This window comes from Solanum tuberosum, unplaced genomic scaffold (genome assembly GCF_000226075.1).
Source record: "Solanum tuberosum cultivar DM 1-3 516 R44 unplaced genomic scaffold, SolTub_3.0 scf00461, whole genome shotgun sequence".
Lineage (NCBI taxonomy): Eukaryota > Viridiplantae > Streptophyta > Magnoliopsida > Solanales > Solanaceae > Solanum > Solanum tuberosum.
In genome coordinates this window covers 310,336-330,630 of record NW_006239387.1, presented here as the reverse complement: position 1 = coordinate 330,630, position 20,295 = coordinate 310,336, and the positions used below count along the sequence as shown (strand labels likewise).

General features: G+C 33.1%; 4 protein-coding genes across 4 annotated transcripts; 1 reads left to right on the top strand and 3 right to left on the bottom strand.

The window, feature by feature from the left end:
• Positions 1-2,254: 2,254 nt before the first annotated feature.
• On the bottom strand, positions 2,255-3,612 carry LOC102601459 (transmembrane emp24 domain-containing protein p24delta4-like). Its single transcript, XM_006363853.2, has 4 exons — positions 3,428-3,612; positions 2,797-3,009; positions 2,598-2,674; positions 2,255-2,399 (listed from the first exon to the last, which is right to left on the bottom strand). The coding sequence occupies exons 1-4, from the start codon at positions 3,593-3,595 to the stop codon at positions 2,255-2,257; spliced, it is 603 nt and encodes a 200-aa protein (XP_006363915.1). The 5' UTR covers positions 3,596-3,612.
• Positions 3,613-4,988: 1,376 nt separating this feature from the next.
• Positions 4,989-7,550, bottom strand: LOC102601118 (transmembrane emp24 domain-containing protein p24delta4-like). Its single transcript, XM_015303667.1, has 4 exons — positions 7,189-7,550; positions 6,354-6,566; positions 6,160-6,236; positions 4,989-5,231 (listed from the first exon to the last, which is right to left on the bottom strand). The coding sequence occupies exons 1-4, from the start codon at positions 7,384-7,386 to the stop codon at positions 5,087-5,089; spliced, it is 633 nt and encodes a 210-aa protein (XP_015159153.1). The 5' UTR covers positions 7,387-7,550; the 3' UTR covers positions 4,989-5,086.
• A 764-nt stretch (positions 7,551-8,314) lies between these two features.
• On the bottom strand, positions 8,315-10,500 carry LOC102596515 (transmembrane emp24 domain-containing protein p24delta4-like). The gene is made up of 4 exons (XM_006363841.2): positions 10,091-10,500; positions 9,187-9,399; positions 9,011-9,087; positions 8,315-8,753 (listed from the first exon to the last, which is right to left on the bottom strand). The coding sequence occupies exons 1-4, from the start codon at positions 10,301-10,303 to the stop codon at positions 8,609-8,611; spliced, it is 648 nt and encodes a 215-aa protein (XP_006363903.1). The 5' UTR covers positions 10,304-10,500; the 3' UTR covers positions 8,315-8,608.
• Positions 10,501-12,001: 1,501 nt separating this feature from the next.
• Positions 12,002-18,564, top strand: LOC102596180 (prolyl-tRNA synthetase associated domain-containing protein 1). Its single transcript, XM_006363840.2, has 13 exons — positions 12,002-12,106; positions 13,123-13,198; positions 13,434-13,493; positions 13,575-13,628; positions 13,752-13,812; positions 14,019-14,095; positions 15,138-15,187; positions 15,293-15,375; positions 16,652-16,722; positions 16,832-16,988; positions 17,617-17,753; positions 17,844-17,942; positions 18,320-18,564. The coding sequence occupies exons 2-13, from the start codon at positions 13,160-13,162 to the stop codon at positions 18,389-18,391; spliced, it is 960 nt and encodes a 319-aa protein (XP_006363902.1). The 5' UTR covers positions 12,002-12,106; positions 13,123-13,159; the 3' UTR covers positions 18,392-18,564.
• The last annotated feature ends 1,731 nt before the right edge of the window (positions 18,565-20,295 follow it).

Here is a 20,295-nt window from a genome sequence, read left to right as displayed (position 1 = left end):
GATAGAATTTTTAGCTTAAGTATAAGTAACACATATCAAACCATTATATTAGCAATATAATACATGGGTAATGAGTTATTAACACATGAATAAGTATGGGCAAAGATAAAATTGTCCTTAATACACCAAATCAAACCGTAGATAATAAATAGTCACAATATTAATAATACACTTTATTCAATATTATTTTTATACGCTCTATCAAACAACCCATATATAATGTTAGAGATTAGCTCATGGAAAGATCACATATATGAGGTACATACTATTATAAATATTTTATACTTTTTTTATTTGAATTTGTTGAAGTTATAATAGAAGATGGTTATATATTTTTTTGCAAATAATACATGGTTGTTTGAATATATTTCCTAAGAAACATGAAATGTGATTCAAACATGATAAAATTTAAATGTGGTCATCTTTATAAAAATGAAGAATTTAGGGTCAAATTTGAATAACAAAAAAATATAGTTAGAATGGAAAAAAAGTGAAAGTGAAAGAAAGGTTTTGGATGTTTTTCAGAAGTTGTATGTGAAATTTTTATGGTTAAACGATGATTTTTAAATAAAGTGATTTTTTTTAGAAAACTGAAAAATTTTTGATAGCCAAACGGGTGTGAGTGTGTTTGGATAACTCATTTTTTAAATCAAAATTGTTTTTAAGCATTTTCGTACTATATAAATAAAATAAAAAATATTTTTAAACACTTGTTTTAAATAAAAAATATAAAAATAAATCAAAAAACATAATTAGAGTTTGTAATTTATTGTTGTAAGCCCATCTTATACAACATATTTTTAGAATGTCTAAAAAGAAAATGTCATTCTTTTATAATTATATGAATTCTTACATTTAATTGTTATTCCGATCAATAATAATTTTTATTGTACATTACTAAGGCTAAAATTTATTTGTTAGTTCAACCAGATATTAAGAATGAGATCACTTACAACGTAATTAATCTAAGAGTTGTTAATCCTTTATATGTGAGTGTAAAGGAAATAACAAGAGAAATAACCAAATTGAAGTAATTAAGAAAATGAGAGAAGAAAAAAATAATTATTATATTTTCGATCGGTGAACACCGAATATAATCAATAAAACAATAACTTGGAGACAATTCAGTAGAGAATAAATCGAAAATAATAATAACTTGAACAATTTCAATAGAGATAAAACAGATAATAACAATAACTTGAACTGTTTCAATAGAGAATAAATCGATAATAACGAAATTTTGAACAATTTCAATAGAGAACAAATCTAATGTGTTTCAAAATTCATACAACTAGTGGTAATTATTTTCGTGATTCTCGTTTTAATCATCATCCACCAACAATAAGTACCAAGTAACTCTGTGAGTCTAAAGACCCATCTAGACATACATTCTCTTCTCTTTTTTTGTCAAAAACTATTTGGTTGTGCATCAGTTTGAGGTTAGAAAGAAAAAAATCCTCCAAAAATTTTAATGTTTTTTCAATTTTTTTTTTTTTTTTTTTTAAATATCTCTAAATTCATGTTCAACTGTCCGTTAGTTTTACTCTATTGAGAAACTGAAAACTTAATTTCAGGTCAAATTCAAAGTTCAGAAACCACACCAGAGATGTTAATTGCACTAAGCAAGTGTATTGGGATGAGTTTGGCTTAGAAGGCACTGACAGCGAGAATCAATCCCGATCTGACTTCCCTTATAATATACCACTTGCTGCACCAACTCAGTCACCCTTACAGTTAACAACAGTTTAAAGTTGTCATGGTACACCTATACAAAAGAAGGTTAATAAAGTGGCAGTGGCTGAATGAGTTGATGGAGCCAGACTTTGCTCATCCCCACAGGGGAGATGAACATGGAAACCAGTTAGCACGACTTCACTATTGTGAATTTTATACAGTTTTATCAGCTAAACTCGCACAGTTTACCCAGAAAAACTGCCGGACAAAGTGAAATGTTGTTTTCATTCACCAGCAATACATTATTTGTTTGCTGGCAGAAAGAAAGCATCATGGCTTTAGAGCTCAATCTAGACACGAAGGAACAATTTCACCGACTCTCCTTATATGTACATCAACATATATAGACAACTTGAAAGAGATTCAAGAATTGCTTGCATTATATTGCTCAAGAATTTTACTGAAATTGCTTCCTCCATGTTGACACTCTTTTGGTACAAAGGAAAAGAATTTAATGTTGATATTTTATATGTGAGTTGTGGTTCCACACAAAAGAGAAGTTATCATTACACTCATAAAACTATATGAGTCTTTTCTTCCTAAAGAAGCGCTTCAAATACCATATTTGCGTAGCTGCAGCCAATATGCAGATACTAAGGGAAATTCCACTGTACCACGCCACAGCTGCATTCGTTCTCTCACTCACTTCTCTCATTTCTTCTTCCCTGCACGTTTAATCCACAAGAAACACGTTAATTTTGAGGTTTTATCTATAATTTTTAAAACTTACAAACATTTGTTGGATAATATATGCATATGTCATGTTTTAAACATTCGTGATTATTTAGTATGGTGAGCAGCAAACTAATAAAATCTGGGGTAGCTAAGAAGCAAAATTTAGCAAATTCAAGCCTGAAAATTACCTGTTTTTCATATAGATTAATTTTTCACGGATGGCTTGCACCCATGCCTGGAATTTCATCAGCACAAGTTCAATGTCCTGCAAGTAAAGGTAAGAGTAGAAGAATACAAGTTAAAAATTAAAGGAAGGAAGAATACAAGAGCTCCCAATTCTCCTCTCCCCATGCTGAAGTATATATAGTTATATAATTATGAACTTACTTGTATCTTTTCTTTTCGAGCAATTGAGTCCCAATCCTTGGCAGCAATCCCAATTTTCCAGTCAAGACCAATTTGTACAACTTTACCATCAGGAGCTTGGCTATTCATGAAAAAGCACGCCATATAGTTTCCAGGCTCAGTGGTTGTAAAAGCAAATTCACCATTTGTGACATTTTCTTCATGGTGGAGAATGACTCCAAATGGTGATGTAACCTGAAATGAATTAAGAATATTCACATAATGTCTATGTAATTTGATAAGAAATATGCGTTTACAACACCTATACATTGTCTATAAAAACTTGGCATTTGCAATTGACACATACTTGCACCATGAACTGAATAATCAATTATTCAATGTTGCTCAGACTCTCCAGAAATTTGCCTCACCAGTATCAGATCCTTAACAATGCACTACTTCTTGAGAATCTAATACACACACTAGCGATATTTTTTGAGAGTCCGGGCAACTACATACCTATACCCTATAAGCTCTATATTTCCTTCATCTATCATACCAAATTTTTAAATAAAAGTTGTAGTAGAAACAAAAACAAGGTTCATATGCAAAAGTAATCCCATGATTTAATCACCAAATTCCAATTACTAACTGAGATGATGTGTTTAATTACCTTAAGGGAGATCAAATCGTGAAGAAAATTATAATGATTGTGCTCATTGACACCAACAATAGCATACTCAACCAAAACGACGACGTTATTACGGATTTCTTCATACACACATTTAGCCCCTGTACTCGGCATTTCTAGCCATATCGCTTCCGCCATCGTCATCGCCATAGTCACCACCAAAAGTAATTTTAATACCTTCACCAACTTCATTCTCCTTCCTTTTTATTTTTTCAGAAGCTATTTTTCGCGCCTCTAATAAAAAAAAAAAGAGAGAGAAGCTCTGAAACGTATAGGCGTAGAGTGTATGGTAAGCAACCCGGGATTTTCATAATTTTCCAAAAGTGCACTTTTGGTCAAACTGAGAGAGATATTCTTTTACAAAGGAAAATTAAATTCAATGCTTGGACAAAAATATTACTCTCTTTAATTTTTAGGAGAATTAATTTTATCTCAATAAGTTGCTCAGTTTTATTTTGTAACACAAAAACCACTTAATAAATGTTGGGGGTAATTTGAGAAACTTTCCCTCACACTTTACCTTATGAGTAACACTTATTTTCTTTGTGATTTATAGATATTACACCCACCTTCTTTATTTTCAATTTTTTATAACCAAAATTGTTTAAATGGTAATCTTTCCAAAAAAAAAATAATCCAAAAATATCATTTTGTGACATTAATGTAATTATTTAATATTTCTATGTGACCAGTACCTGAGCAATATTTTATTGGGTTTAGCTTATCTTCATTTCTCTTTTTTCTATTTTCTCCGAGTTCATGTTTAGAAGTATGAAATTTGGCTTGTTTAAATATTTATGATGCAGATCTTTAAGTAATCAAATACCTTGATTATATATATATACATTTAATTCTATCTGATTTTAAGTAGCACTAGATTTTCGTCCCAAGATACAGTATTTAAATATCACTAAATTCATGTTCAAATGTCTGCAAGTTAATTTTACTCAATTGAGAAACTGAAAACTTAAATTTCATTTCAAATTCAAAATTCACAAACCACACAAGAGATGTTAATTGCACTGGTATGATGAGTTTGGATTAGAAGGCATTGATAGAGAGAATCAATCTCGGCCTGACCTCTCTTATGAGATACCACCTGTTGCACCAACTCAGTCACTGTTACGGGTAACAACAATTTAAAGTTGTCATGGTACACCTATACAAAAGAAGGTTAATAAGGTGGCAGTGGCTGAATGAGTTGAGGGAGCCAGACTTTGCTCATTCCCACAGGGAAGATGAACGTTGGAAACCTGTTAGCACGACTTCACTATTGTGAATTTATACATTTTTATTGGCTAAACAGCCACAGTTTACCCAGAAATTTAAAACTGTTTGGACAAAGTGAAATGTTGTATTCATTCACCAGCAATACACTATTTGTTTGATGGCAGAAAGAAAGCGTCATGGCTTTAGAGCTCAATCTAGACACGAACGAGCAATTTGACTGACTCATCGACATATATAGATAACTTGAAAGACATTCAAGAATTGCTTGCATTATATTGCACAAGAAACTTACTGAAATTGCCTCCTCCATGTTGACACTCTTTTGGTACAAAGGAAAAGAATTTAACGTTGATATTTTATATGCGAGTTGTGGTTCCACACAAAAGGGTAGTTACCATTACATTCATAAAACTATATGAGTCTTTTCTTCCTAAAGAAGCGCTTCAAATACCATATTTGCGTAGCTGCAGCCAATATGCAGAGACTAAGGGACATTCCACTGAACCACGCCACAGCTGCATTCGTTCTCTCACTCACTTCTCTCATTTCTTCTTCCCTGCAAGTTTAACCATGAGAAACGTTAGTTTTGAGGTTGTATCTATAATTTTTTAGAACTTACAGACATTTGTAGGATAATATATATGTATTGATAATAAATAAACAAACAAATTAAATCAAGTTTTGAACATTTGTGATTATTTAGTAATTCTGAAACAGAGGCAATAACAACATGACATTTTCTGTGAAGTACTCCAAATCCATATGTCATTGCTAGCTATACATACCATGACAAGTAACAATGGACCTCTCTATTGCTCCGTAAATGTTATTTATATGAGCTCTTACATTAAAGAAAAACCTATTTCACATGAGTTGTGTAAACATAACAAAAGGAGTTTAACATATGGTATCAATACATAAACTTTTTAAAGTACATTTTCACAATCATTTTATCACCACCTAATCTATCGCTTGGAGCTTTCTACCATTGACTCATCTCATTGATCGGTTCTGGGCTTCTCTCTCTCAATTCAACCATCAAGCCGTTATCTCTACTCCAGGATCAATCCTTAAATCTCAAGTCTCTCTCTAATTCAGGCCGACTTTTTAGTCTATCAAGTCCACCTTCTCAATTCTATGCCCGGTACTTAGCCTATTGAGCCTATGGTTCTGCTCCGAACTTATTCCTCATCCTCCATAGTTACTTCAGTCTTCTCAAAGAAAAACACATCCACATGTAGAACTTAGAACTGTGTTAAACGTGTCGGAGACTTTAAAAGATAAACAAATTTATCATTTTTTGGGCTATGGGCTACCCATAGCCTTAAAGTTTTTCGGTTAGATGTTCAAATTCTTTTACACTTTTGGCCACTCAAAACAAACCATGAAGTGCGTGGAGATGGTGATATTAGAAAGAGCAGCAAACATATAAAATCTGGGGTAGCAAAGAATCAAAATTTAGCAAATTCAAGCATGAAAATTACCTCTTTTCCAGATAGATTAATTTTTCATGGATGGCTTGCACCCATGCCTCGAATTTCATCAGCACAAGTTCAATGTCCTGCAAGGAAAAGTAAAAGTAGAAGAACACAAGTTAAAAACTAAAAAAAAAAGGAAGAATACAGGAGCTCACAATTCTCCTCCCACACACTAGAGTATAGTTATATAATTTTGATACTTGTATCTTTTCTTTTCGAGCAATTGAATCCCAATCCTTCGCAGCAATCCCAGTTTTCCAGTCAAGACCAATATGTATACCTTTACCATCAGGAGCTTGGCTATTCATGAAAAAGCACGCCATATAGTTTCCAGGCTCAGTGGTTGTAAAACCAAATTGACCATGAGTGACATTTTCTTCATGGTGGAGCTTGTCAGCAAATGGTGATATAACCTGAAAAGAATTAAGAATGTTCACATAATGTCTATGTAAGTTGTAACTGTACCACGAGTCGAATCAGTGTAAAATATGAAATTATTTTTTTCACAGCTAATCTGAATTCAAGATCAATTAATAAACTAGCTTAAGAGTAACTCATGCTATGCAATTTGATGAGAAAATGCTACATATGCGTTTACAACACCTATACTTTTTTTGTTTGTTTCAAAGGTCATTGATGTCCTTGATACTGAATACTCTTTTATTTCATCACAAAAAACTATTACAAAAGTTGGATATTGATTAGAACGCATATACATCATTTAAAACCTTGACATTGGCAGATACATTTGCAATTACCACATACTTGAGCTGTGAATTGAATAAACAATTATTCAATGTTGCTCTCCGGCTCTCCAAAAAATGCTGCCACACCCATATCGAATCGTTACAAAATGCACTACTTCCAGAGAATCTAATACACAGTAACAATATTTTTTAAGAGTCCAGGCAACTACATACCTATAGCCTATAGGTTCTGTATTTTCTTCATCTATCATACCAATTTTTTTTAATAAAAGTTGTTATAGAACAAAAACAAGGTTCATATGCAATACTAATCCCAGAATTTAATTACCTTAAGGGAGATATCGGGAATAAAATTAGGTTGATCGGGCTCATTGTCAACAATGACAGAGTAATTAACCAAAACGACGACGTTATTACGGATTTCTTCATACACACATTTATCCCCTGAACTCGGCATTTCTAGCCATATCGCTTCCACCGCCGTCAACGCCATAGTCGCCACCACAAGTAATTTTAATACCTTCATTCTCCTTCTTTTTTATCCAGAAATCGAAGAAGCTATTTTTCACGCCCCTAAGAAAAAAAAAAAGAGAGAAGAGAAGCTCTGAAATGTATAGGCTGTGTATGGTAAGGAAGCGGGATTTTCATAATTTTACAGAGAGCATTTTTGGTCAAAGTAGGTGAGAGAGATATTCTTTTACCAAGGAGACTTAAATGAACAACTAAAAATGGACATATAGATAAATGAAGAAATATGCTCAATTTTATTTTGTAACACAAAAATCACTTTATAAATATTAGAGGGAACTTGTAACACAAAAAATCTTCATCACTACTCTTACCTTTATTTATTTATTTTCTCTCCTATTTCGGGTTAGCTAAAAGTAGGTATAATGAGACAGGATTCAAGATTTTAAGTTTAAGGATAGCTATAATGATTCCACGTTAATTGGTACATAAAAATAATTTGATTTACAGTCACGTAATTTATGTATATTTAAGGGAGTTGTTAATAAAAAGGTCATTTCACTACTGCAAAGGCTGCCGATTCCCTCAAGCTCATAGTCTTCTGATTATAATTTGGTCATGTCCGGGTCTTATGCATTTGTCTCTTTTTATGATATAGTAATATCAGAAAATATAATGTCAAATTTTCTGATTCTAATTTCTGGCAATGTCCAGTCTTTGCGACTGAAAAATCATTTTAATTTACCAAATAAAGAAGAAAACTTAATTGGTTATAAATCTCTTAATACAAGTAATAGTATCTGAGAATGATAAAATTATTAGTTTGCCTTGTACGTGACAGAGTGAAAGTTGGATCAAAGCACCACATGTGCTAGGGAGAGAGGTGATTTACAATAAATTAGACAATCCGCATAAATTTTGCCAATTCATGATAAATTTTAATACTAATACATTGAGCTTAAATAATATAGGAGAGGGTAGTGTAATATCTGAAACCACAACAAAAATTACTGTTAGAAAGCTAAATTTGAGGGGAGATTACAATTCAACTATTGTCATTTCTCCAACTAATTCAATCATACGGCTTAAAGATATTGTTGACATAGAAAACTCAAGCGATTTCTGCCATTACTGCTTACTTAGATTCTCCAACTCCGGTCAATCTCGGAATTACAGAAACTGTTCTGTAATTCCGATACTCTTTTGGTACAAAGGGAAAATATTTGTGTTGATATTTTATGATTTTACCTGTATGTAACCTACGGCCACAAGAAGAAAAACTATATGAGCGTTTTCTTCCTAAAGTAGCGCTTCAAATACCATATTTGCACTGCTGCAGCCATTATGCAGATACTAAGGGACATCATACTGAACCATGCCACTGCTCCATTCGTTCTCTCACTCACTCCTCTCATTTCTTCTTCCCTGCACGTTTAATCCACGAGAGACACATTAGTTATCGATAATATGTATGTTTGGTAATAAACAAATCAATATAAGTTCAGACATTTTGTGTACGACTTTTGAAACAGATGAAATCAACAACGTGACATTCTCTTTTAAGTACTCCAAATCCAATCCATAAGCAATTGCTATAGCATGGATCCTCTACTACTTTTCAAAGTTACGCCATCACCTTTGGGAGACTATAGTAACCCCTGCTTATTCAAACCGTAAATTACCTCTTTTTCAGGTACAGTAAGTTTTCATGGACGGCTTGCGCCAACCCTTTCAATTTCATCAACTCAAGTTCAACGCCCTACAAGGAAAAAGAGGAGCAAACAATACAAGTTCAAAAAAATTAAAGTAAGGGCACTGAGATTGGCACCAGGAGGATGGTAATGTATTGTGTACATACTTCTATCTTTTCTTTCCGAGCAATTGAATCCCAATCCCTGGCATCAATTCCAATTTTCCACTGAAGAGAAATAGCTGCATTTTTATTACCGGGGACGTGGCTATTCATCCGAAAGCACGCCAAATAGTTTCCATGCTCAGACGTTGTAAAAGCAAATCGACCATAAGTGGCGTTTTCTTCATGGTGGAGGCTGTTTCCAAATGGTGATGTAACCTGAAAAAAATGTTTAGATCATATTGCCATTGCTAATCTGAACTGAAGATCAATACAATTAAGAATTTTAATAAGAGTAATCATGTCTATATCTTTAATCGATTACGCAATTTGATGAGAATTAAAATGATCCAAATGTTGTTACAACACCTAAACACGGTATAAAAACTTCTTGATATTTGCAGATACATTTCGACATAGTTGCACCATGAATTGCTCTCATAATCAATTATTCTCTCGCACTAGCTCCATAGTTCGAACTCTTAAAACAACAACAATAGCATACTCAGTGTAGTCTCACAAATGGGATCTGGAGAGGATGCACACAATATTACCCATACCTTGAGAAGATAGAGAGATTTTTTTTGATAGACCCTCGGCTGGCTCAAGTAAAGCATATCAATAAATGAGTATATAGATTGAACCCTTGCATTCGTGAATTGAACTCTCCAATTCCACCCTTTGGTAAGTTAAATTCTTTTTATCCCAATATTTCGGTAACCAAACCTATCATTAGATTCTGAATTTCACCACAGAGCATAAATTATACATAAAAATTTCCGAAAATTGCCACAAATCGTAGATATGAACCCATCACTTCTAAGAACCTTCAATGTTGAACCCATAAAACTTAATCAAGGTTCATATAGAAAATTAATCCCCAAATCTATACATGGATTTAATTAATTACCCGAACAGAGATAGTTGGAATAAAATTAGCTTGAACGTGCTCCTCATCAGCATGGATGACAATATATTCACCCAAAACAACAACATTATTACGGATATCCTCATATACACACTTAGTCTCTGAATTCGGCAATTCTAGCCATATTGCTTCCACCGCCATCATCATCACCATAGCCACCACCACAACTACTTTTAATACCTCCATCAACTTCATTCTCCTCCCCTGTTCTCTCAGCAATCACAATTCACACGCACAAAAAGAAAGAAATCTCATACCTTTATAAAGATTAAAGCATACAGTGTATCTGTAAGTAAACTGGGATTTGCAGAATCGGACAGTTTTGGTAAGAATAGAATTTTTGTTAGTTTCAATATAGTAGGTAGGTGAGAATAATTGTATTGTGTCATATTTGACACGCGATTTACGTGAGTTAATTGAGCTTGGCGCTATGTAATCAAAATGTACTAGTATATTTATGGGGTAATGATTTTAAAAATTCACTATTAATCATTATAGACTTTTTCAACATAAGTGTATTAGCAAAAATAGTACATAGATTAGTTAGCAATATTTTATTTGAAACGTTTTTTTTATGTTATGTATAATTAATAAAACGGAAAAGGGTCAAAAATACCCCTGAACTATTGGAAATGGATCACATATACCCTCCGTTTGATTTTGGGGTAAAAAATACCCTTATCGTTAGTGTATTGGCTCACTTTTACCCCCTCAAAACTAACAGATGCCATGTCACCTAAAAAATCACACAAAACAATATTTTTTTGCTGACTTGGAAATTCAAATGGACAAAAAAAATCCTTCCATTGCCATTCCCCTAACCGAAGAAACTGAAAAGTGATCAAAGTTTGTATTTTTTTTAATAAAGAATTGTGAAATAAAAATTTCATATCAAAATGTTGTGTTAATTTCGCTGTAATTTTGTCATTTTAGGACTTTTATTGAGCCAAGGGTGTATTACACCCAACCCACTTGTGGATTGTTGCTGCCATGTTGGGAGTTTTGTCCATTTTTAATTTCCAAGTCAGCAAAAAAATATGATTTTATGTGATTTTTTTAAGTGACATGGCATCTGTTAGTTTTGAGGGGTAAAAGTGAGTCAATACACCAACGGTAAGGGCATTTTTGACCCCAAAATCAAACGGAGGGTATATGTGATCCATTTCCAATAGTTCAGGGGTATTTTTGATCCTTTTCTGTTAAAAATATACTCCTTTCATTTCAATTTATTTGTCAGGTGATTTGACACTACTTAATCACCCTCAAACTTTAAATTATTTCAAATGAAATTCAATTAATAAACAATTGCACCATCAAGTTAAAACTTCCAATTTTGTTGGAACTTCATTGATACAACTCCATCACCAATTCTTCTCAAATCATTAATATCAATGTTAGAGCTCCGTTTCAACTTTTCGAATACTAAAGCAAATATAGCTACACAATTTTAGCTTATGAACTATCTCACTCGGTTCAAAGGTAAATTTAATCATTTTACTTTATAAAAAAAAAACTCCTGTATCTAAAAGGTATCACGGTTAATGAATAAGAACATTGAACTAATGTGGTAAAAACATGAATATATTTTATCCTCTGAAAGGCAGATTTAAATCATTTCACAAACTTTAATTTATTTATTTTAAAACATTTTCATATTTTTTGCCCAATGTCCTTTCAAAGAACAAGTAAAACCAAACCTTAAACTTAAAAGGACTATTTGGGTAAAAGACTAAGATCTGGTCATGCAATTCCGTTAGACATGTCAACTTCCGTCTAGATCCGTCAATCGAGGACTAAAAGTGCACCAAAACTGTTAACCTAGAATAGTTTTATATCTCTATTTCATACTTAAAGGACCAAGATAAACCAATACTTAAACTTGTGGAGCTATTTGGGCAAAAAATTCGTATAGTAAGAAACAGCAAATCCAAATTTAGGCAAAGTTTTCTGAGATGCGGATTCGCCTTCTTCCATCTCTTTCTGCGGCGAAATCTAATTGTAAGTTCCATTTCCGACTGTAACTTTAACCTTTTTCCCGATGAACTTTTAACGACGAACTACAAAATGCGAATCGAAGAAATGCTTTGCTAAAATTTAGCTTCGACTTGTATTTGTGAATTTTATGAGAATGTTGTTTTTCTTTTATTTGCTTCCATGTGATAATAGTTCCTAAGCTGTGTACTACTCTGGCTTTTGAGTATTGCTTCTGTTTTCTAGAAACTTAAACTGTAGAGATTTTTTTTCATATTTGGTGAGAGCATAGACTGTTTGTGGCAAAATCGAAAGGTGTAATAATCTAATTTTGAGAATTTAAGGAGTCGTATTTACAAGAGAAAAGGAGAAAGAGAATAAGATGTACTTATACTGCCGATATCAATTTTATACCATACCAAATATAAGCATTTGAGATCAATTAATTAACTTAATGCTCGAAATCTAGGTCAGTCTATCCCAGTGGCCCTTAAGTTTTTATTGATAATAATTTACAGAGGGGTAGAGGTAGGCTGAAGAAATATTGTGGAGAGGTGATTAGACAGGACATGACGCAACTTCAACTTATTGAGGAAATGACGTTAGGTAGGAGGATATGGAGGTCGCGAATTAGGGTAGAAGGTAGTTGAAGATTGTCTTGCTTCCTTGCGGGTAGGCTTGGTGGGTAGATAGTATTAGCATTATTCTTGTAGTTTCTTGTTCTTCGATTACTGCTGCTACCTGTTGTTTCTTGTGCTTTGTTTATCACATTATTCTACTTTTTTGTCTGTTATGCAACCTCTATTATTTGCTATGTCTTATTTTCTATGCCTTGTTCTTCCTTTGTATTGTCTTTTTTTCAAATTGCCTTGTTATGTGTTACTTGAGTTGTAGGTCTTTCGGAAACAATCTCTCTATCTCCATGAGGTAGGGGATAAGGTCTGCATACACTTTACCCTTCCCAGACCCCAATTGTGGGAATACACTGGGTATGTTGTTGTTGTAATATCTCCAATAATATTTTTTTTGGGTGTTATTTGCAGAGAGTGGACTTGTAGAGAAGATCTCCACAAAGACAAAATGGGTTATACTAAGGAGCAATTGCTTGCCCGTTTACAGGTTCCATCTGCATCTACAGATCTCTAGTTGTTTTAGTATGTATTTGGAAATGTTAATTCCAAGTCAAGAGGGTCTTATTCAAAAATAATGTTAAAGTTGTTGCAAAGTACTAATAGATTATCTTATCTTTTGTTGATAACTTGAATATGTTGTCATTCATAGCATCCTTGAGGATGGGATGTTATGCCAGCAAGAACTTTACTGTAAGTAATCAATATTTTTGTGTTCTTTATAGGAGCTTCAAATTGATTTCACCAAACATGAACACCCAGTGGTTTTGACAGTTGAAGCACAGGTAAGTAAATATGTTGAATCCCTGTTAATTGTTCTTCCATTTTGATTAACAATATACAGCTTTAAGTTCTCATTCGCTCAGGCAAAACATGTTGGGCATCTGAATGGGGCATTGAGTAAAAACTTATTCTTGAAGGTATGGCAGACTAAATGTGGAAATATTTATATGTTAGCTTAATTTAATTCATTGGTAACTCCACCTTAAATCCACCCAAGCTCTTCTGCTAAATATAATACGCACACCTTATTTCTGATGCAGGATAAGAAACACAGGTTCTATGTTGTTTCTGCAATGGCAAAAACCAATGTAGATTTGAAAGGTATCCATTCTTTAGTTTCCATTACTTTGGGACAATGTCATAAAATTTCTCTTATATGAGTGATGTGCATAGGAACAGAATACCAATGATCATATTTTGTGTATTAGTAGAGACTGCTGCTGTACTACATGCCATATCTCCATTTTATGTAAATCTGAAGTATTTTGATTTTTAACGTATGTATGCATTCTGTTGAAACTGAGCAGTTTTGTCTCAGAGGCTTGGTTTGGGAAAAGGAGGGCTAAGAATGGCTCCTGAAGAAGCACTTGGAGAAGTACTTCAGGTATGTCTTTGTGTGCTGTTTCTTCCCCCTTCCCCTGGTTTTCTGGATTTTCTTATATCTTACTGTTAGTTTTTAGGCCCTGTTTTGCGTTTTCTACAGCTGCTACATGCCATCAGAAACGAAGCACTATTAACCTATATTAAGTTGCTTTTGAAGATGGAATATTTTGCCATTTTAAAGGAGTCAACTTGAACAGAATAAAAGGAAAATGGGTCAACTAAGTTTTGAAGAAGGGAGGATAAAACTTATCTTTAACCTTATATCTTATACTCTAGACTCAAGACTTACATGATACCTCAGTCCACTTTCATACCGAGTCCCTATCACATAGGTGTGTAACTGAACATGGCATGCTAAATTTGAGGTTTTTCAGACATCCTCCTTTCCAAAGTGCTTGAAAGAGTGCAAAATGAAATGCACTGATTATCCTTTTAGGGATTTCTTTTGTTGAAATAGTATTTGCTTTTTCAACCAGAATTTTTCTCATGGCAAATAAATCAACGGCTGAGGTCAAATGAAGAAATCGTCTGGCTAGTTATAAACTCAAATTTTAGTGTTTGAATTTCTCTGTCGAAACCTTTTGTGTTTAACTCTAACAAGTACTGCAATGCAATTGCATTATAAAAGTTATTTCCTACTTGAAATTTTCATATATTTGTTCTTGAAAACCTTGGACAGTAAGAAACCATGGATGGTAAGAACCTCCTTAATGAAAGATAGCTCCTTTCCTTTTAATATCTGGTCCTTAATGAAAGATAGTTCCTCACTTCCATGCCTTTTAATATCTGTTTTGTAGAAGCTGAGTTAGTTTTCAATCTTGTAGAGGAAATATTGTTTAAATCTGGTGATGTTCTTCTGCAACAAACTTATAGGATATTCTTTGAAGTGCAATTTTTTTTCTTTAACAAGTAACTTATAGATTATTGGCTTGAACAAAATGTATGCAGTGGAGAGATCAGAATCATTCCTCTATATCTTTTGCTGACAGCTTAAATTTTTCTGGCAAGCCCTCCTAATGGTTTTTTCTTCATTATTATGTAAGGTGCCGCTTGGTTGTGTCACCCCTTTTGCACTTGTAAATGAATCAGCAAGGTACTCATTTCACTCTTTTCCTAAGCTACAGTAAAATTTCTGATGTTTTCCACGATCCTTTGTCAACGGTTCTTAAGATGATAACTTGCTCTTACTTTTCCCAAGGTGTGTTTCCTTGTTATTGGATCAGGGATTTAAAACACAGGAATGCTGCTTCTTCCACCCACTCTCAAATGATACAACAATTGGTAAGACGGTCCACTTTGTAGTGGATTTTCACTTTCATTATCCTCATATTCTTCAAGGACTTTTTAGCTAAACAAATAGTTTTTATCTTCAAGATTCTTAACTCTCCTGAAGTCACAGATTAGGAGTAAGCATACATTGCAAAACAATGTACCCCAAAACCATGAGGCATAAGTATAAGAAAGTGATACAGATGCTATCAAAGTACTTTGAAACTCAACTTATTAGTAATTTAATGTATTGAAGAGAGAGAAACAAAATGTGGTTGTCAAATCTAGTGTAGAAGAAAAATATTGAGTCATCGTGATGGCTACTATCGAGCCATGATGATGGCCTCTTTGGAACTTATATGGAACAAACAACTACTCAAAGAATGAAGTTTGCAAAGATTGATCATATGAAAGATGTGTGTGACAATTAAAAGGCACTTTATATTGCATCAAATCCAGTGTTTCACGAGAGGACTAAGCTTATAGAAAGTGATTGTCACTCTGTCATAGAAAAGATTCTCAAGCTCCGTGCATATGATTTCTGTAAGAGGGAGCATTAGATCATATGAAGTGTATATAGAGTTCCAGCATGTACTGGTATACATTGAAAAGAGTGAATATAAATGAGCCCAGACACACAACACATTTTTCTTGATGCATTCTCTCAATTCAATCTTCTCTCTGTTTGTCTTATTTCTCACACATAATGCCTTTTGTAAACTTTAGTGGGGTAATGTTGTAAGTTGTCACTACATGTAATTTTCTATGCTCTGAGAAATAAATTATGAGAAGTCACAACACTCACAAGTGGGTGTTCTTCAATCTTAAAAACTTATATTGTATTGCACTTTAATTTCAAATATCAGAGTGTCTTTTACCTTTAACTAACCACATGAGATTTTGATTGTTACTGCCTTACTGTGATATCTTGCTTTGATCAACTGTAAAATTAATGTACATCACTCTTTAATACTCTCCAAGCCCTTGTTTATTTTGTGTCATTCCTTCAATTTACTTTTCATATTTACTTGGAGAATGATACCTTTCAATTGTGCTGCAAGTGTTTATGAAAATCAATAGAGATTAGGAAATTAAAGTGGCTGATTATGTCTCCTACTGGTCATGACATTTTATTAGGAAGTTTTGAAATATTTAATGAGAGATACAAATTTGCTCTCTTTTTCCAGAACTAGAATATTGGGGATTATCAATTTGAGCTTAATACAGAATTCTGCATTACATGTTTGACTGTCTGGTTCTGATTATGTAACTGAGATACTTCTTGCAGCTCTTAATGCTCGTGGTCTTGATAAGTTTCTGAGTTCCTTAGGAAAGCAACCGGTCTATGTGGACCTTGAGGTGATCTTTTATCTAGTTGCTTGGCTGAATTCATATGCTTGATCACCGAATCTTCTGAAAAATAATTTTGCTCCTGTCTCTTACATAACTTTTTTTCCCCACTTTGAAGGCTAATCCTCCAGTAGGAAAGGATCAACCTCCTGATCTAGCGTCTCTTGTTCCATCTGATGCAATTGCCATACCAGGTCAACCTGACAAAGCAGCTCCTTCGCAAGTTTCTGACATGAATCATGCCCCTGTCAATAACAAGTCAACTGGAGTTTCAGGTAAACTTTTGGTGATGTTAATGCTTTACTGATTGCAGTGTTGCATCTGAACAAGATTTATGCACCTTATAATATATTGATGGTCAGCATTGTCCTTTTCTTCACCCTATCTAATGAGAATCCAAACCTCCAAGAAATTAGATTCACTGTAGTTCCCAAAACCATCTGTGTATGTTTCTGTAAACGTCTCTTATTCCTTTCTAGCCATATAGTCCATGATGCACAAGGAATGGTCATCCAGATCTGCTTCAAGCATCTTCCAACTCTCTAATTCTGCCAACATTCCAGTAAAGAGGGGAGATTTGAATTTTTGAGCTTTTCACTTGAAGGTTAATTTCAAAACGTTGATAAGACCATTGAGGTGTCTATCTAATGGTTTCCTTCTATAGGGGTCTATTTTTCTTTTCGTTTTTACGTGACAATGGTCGTTCTTGATAGTGTATGTGGTTGTATTCCAACTAGAAATTTCTGAGAAACCAAAAGTTCAACCATGAATTGGTGCCAATGGATCCACATGGTTATTGTTATTATGCGTTCAGCTTATCTTGTTGGATTTCATTTTGGAATTTAATGTGGTTGCGAAAAACATGAAGGAAACTGACGTCAATATTTCTTTCTACTCAAATAGCTAAAGCAGTTAAGCCATCAACTGATGTACGGAAGGAGAAACTATCAAATGCAGTTAGCTTATCAAACTCGTTTGCTGATCCCGAAAAATATGTTGAAGACTTTATAGAGAGAACATCATCTCTTGTTCTTTCAGAGGTAAGTTAGTGAAACACTTTTTGCTCATAACTAAATATTTTTGTGAGAAATGTAACATCCAGTTAAAACTTATATCCAAAACAAATCCAGATAACGGAGGAGAATGTAAAGCAATATGGTGAGAAACTCGGTGAAGTCATATCAAATACAATTAGGAAAAAACTTGCAACAGAGCTAAAGAGCACAGCTGTGAGTACCTACTTCCCCTTATCTCAGCGCATGTGATGAAATATTGTATGATTTACATTTATGCAGTTCTCAAATTTTTTATTTAAGCATCAACAGACAAATATATCTTACGATAAAACGGTAGGAGAGCCTATCCAAAAAGAGAATTTATTTCGCTTCTGATAGATATATTAGTCAAACAGAGGTCATAATGTTATAGTAATAATATTCTAGTCAGAATGTTAATGGGAGAACTCAGTTTGGTTTTGGGATTTTGCTGTGTACTTCTTGAAGCCAAAACCGTCATAGTTTACAGAACGGCAAGTTCGGATAGATTTTTTTTCTTTAAAGTTCCCTAAAGTAGATGCTATTTTCACCATAGCTTTTTGCTTGTGCAGACAATGTTCAAGAACACTGCGTATTCTGAAGGTTTTTCTGCTGGTACTCGCCAACAACCAAAGCGACTTTAAAACATGTTATTTGTCTTCCATTTTATGAAAAACTGATGCCATGATCTTATTCAAGTTATGACCACAATGCTAAGAGCAATTTGCTCCTTGTACTTTGAGCAAAGGAGAAATACATGTTTTCTTTTTTTATAAATTACTTGCAAGGAAGTTTTTCTACAGACGTTAAATTTCTCACATCTTACTTTCTTTTGATTTGACTAATATATTAGGTCCTTACACATCAAAACATGATTTCTCATATTCAAATTATTATTTGAATATAAGCATGATGTTTTAAATACACTATCATGAGATATGTATATGATCAATTGTATTCTAGTTGTAAGAAGAGTTTTTGGGTCTGTAACTTGTATATTCTCCTGTCACTGTTTCAACGTATCTTTATCATGTATATCGAATCATAAGAACACAAAAATAGTAATATACGTAAAAATCATTAAGTAATATATATCAATATGACATCATGATATGCCATAATTAAGCAATAAATTAGGCTCCTCAGAACTTATTCACTTAATCAATGAAAGTTATGGTGTAAAAAAGGAAAATGATGGTAAACATTCTTATTCGAAAAAAGGACGCGAGCTTCTAGGAAAGCGTAAAAAAACAAAAGATTGTCATCTAGGAAGAAAAAATGACATTTTGTTATTTTATCTTGGAATCGTCATCGCACATAAAGTGTGGAAAAAAAAAAATAGTACCAAAATTGTGGTATAAAACAATTCTTGAATAGTTAAATCTCAGATTCAAAATGTGGGATAAATAATTTTATATATTTAATTTTAGATGATTATTCTTTATCCCATCAGCCAAACGACCCAGCTTGTTTTGATCACTAGTCAAATTATATATTAACAAAATTATAACCGGAAAGGACGACTAAATACAACGTAGAATATCAATTGGCATCTCTAACATGAGTTAGACATGGGCATGTGAAAGTGAAACAATCTTGCCACATTTTGTTGAAAATAAACATTAAACATTATTATATAATATCCTGATATATTATTATATATATAAAAGGAGATTATATCCTACTATATCCTATCTAGATGTATTATATTTGTTGCTACATGATGATACATTACATTTTATATTAAAAAAAACATTAAAATTACATGTACATGTGTTCACAAATCAGCCTAGTATTCTTTAAAGGACGGTTGAGATTTATAACTACGCAGAACTATTTAAGTTTTAAAATATGAGTTCCTTCATCTTACGGCATTTTAATTTAGTTTTTGTTGACTTTGAAACTAATTATCCGGGAAATTTTGAGTAGTTCAGTTGGTTGGCTATCTGAATTTTCACTTTATTGGTGAGGGCTCGATTTCTTATCTTATAATCTCCTTCTTTTCCCCTACCCCTAATTAACTTTTTTATATGCATATAAAAAGACGTAATTATCCAAAACAAAGATTACTAATTATTAGTTTTTTGCTGAATATAATAATTATGAGTTCTGAGTGATGATAGAGTCGTGAAAATCAAGCTAGGTTTATTTTATTGTTAGTTTCTTTTGCTTCTGTAAAGATGGTTTTATTTTAGGTGACATTCATGTATGGTCCTACAATTTTTAGCTATAGATAATATGTCCAAATTTCAAACTTATACGATTAAAAATGCAAATAAAATGATCTGGAAGAATGATTATCCCATCAAAGTAAAATAAAAATAAAATTAACTAATAGTAGAATTTATACTATGTAGACATGTAATTATGTTTCTACCTAACTCTTACCTTCTCCAACCATTATTTTGAAACTCACATTCTATAAAAGAAAGTCAAAGAAATTAGAGTTACAATTAAGAAGAAGCGTTAAAACGTACTCTCTTCGTCCCATCCACGTGACACCGTTTAACTCGATACGGTTACACAAAGTTTAAAAGAAAAATATTGA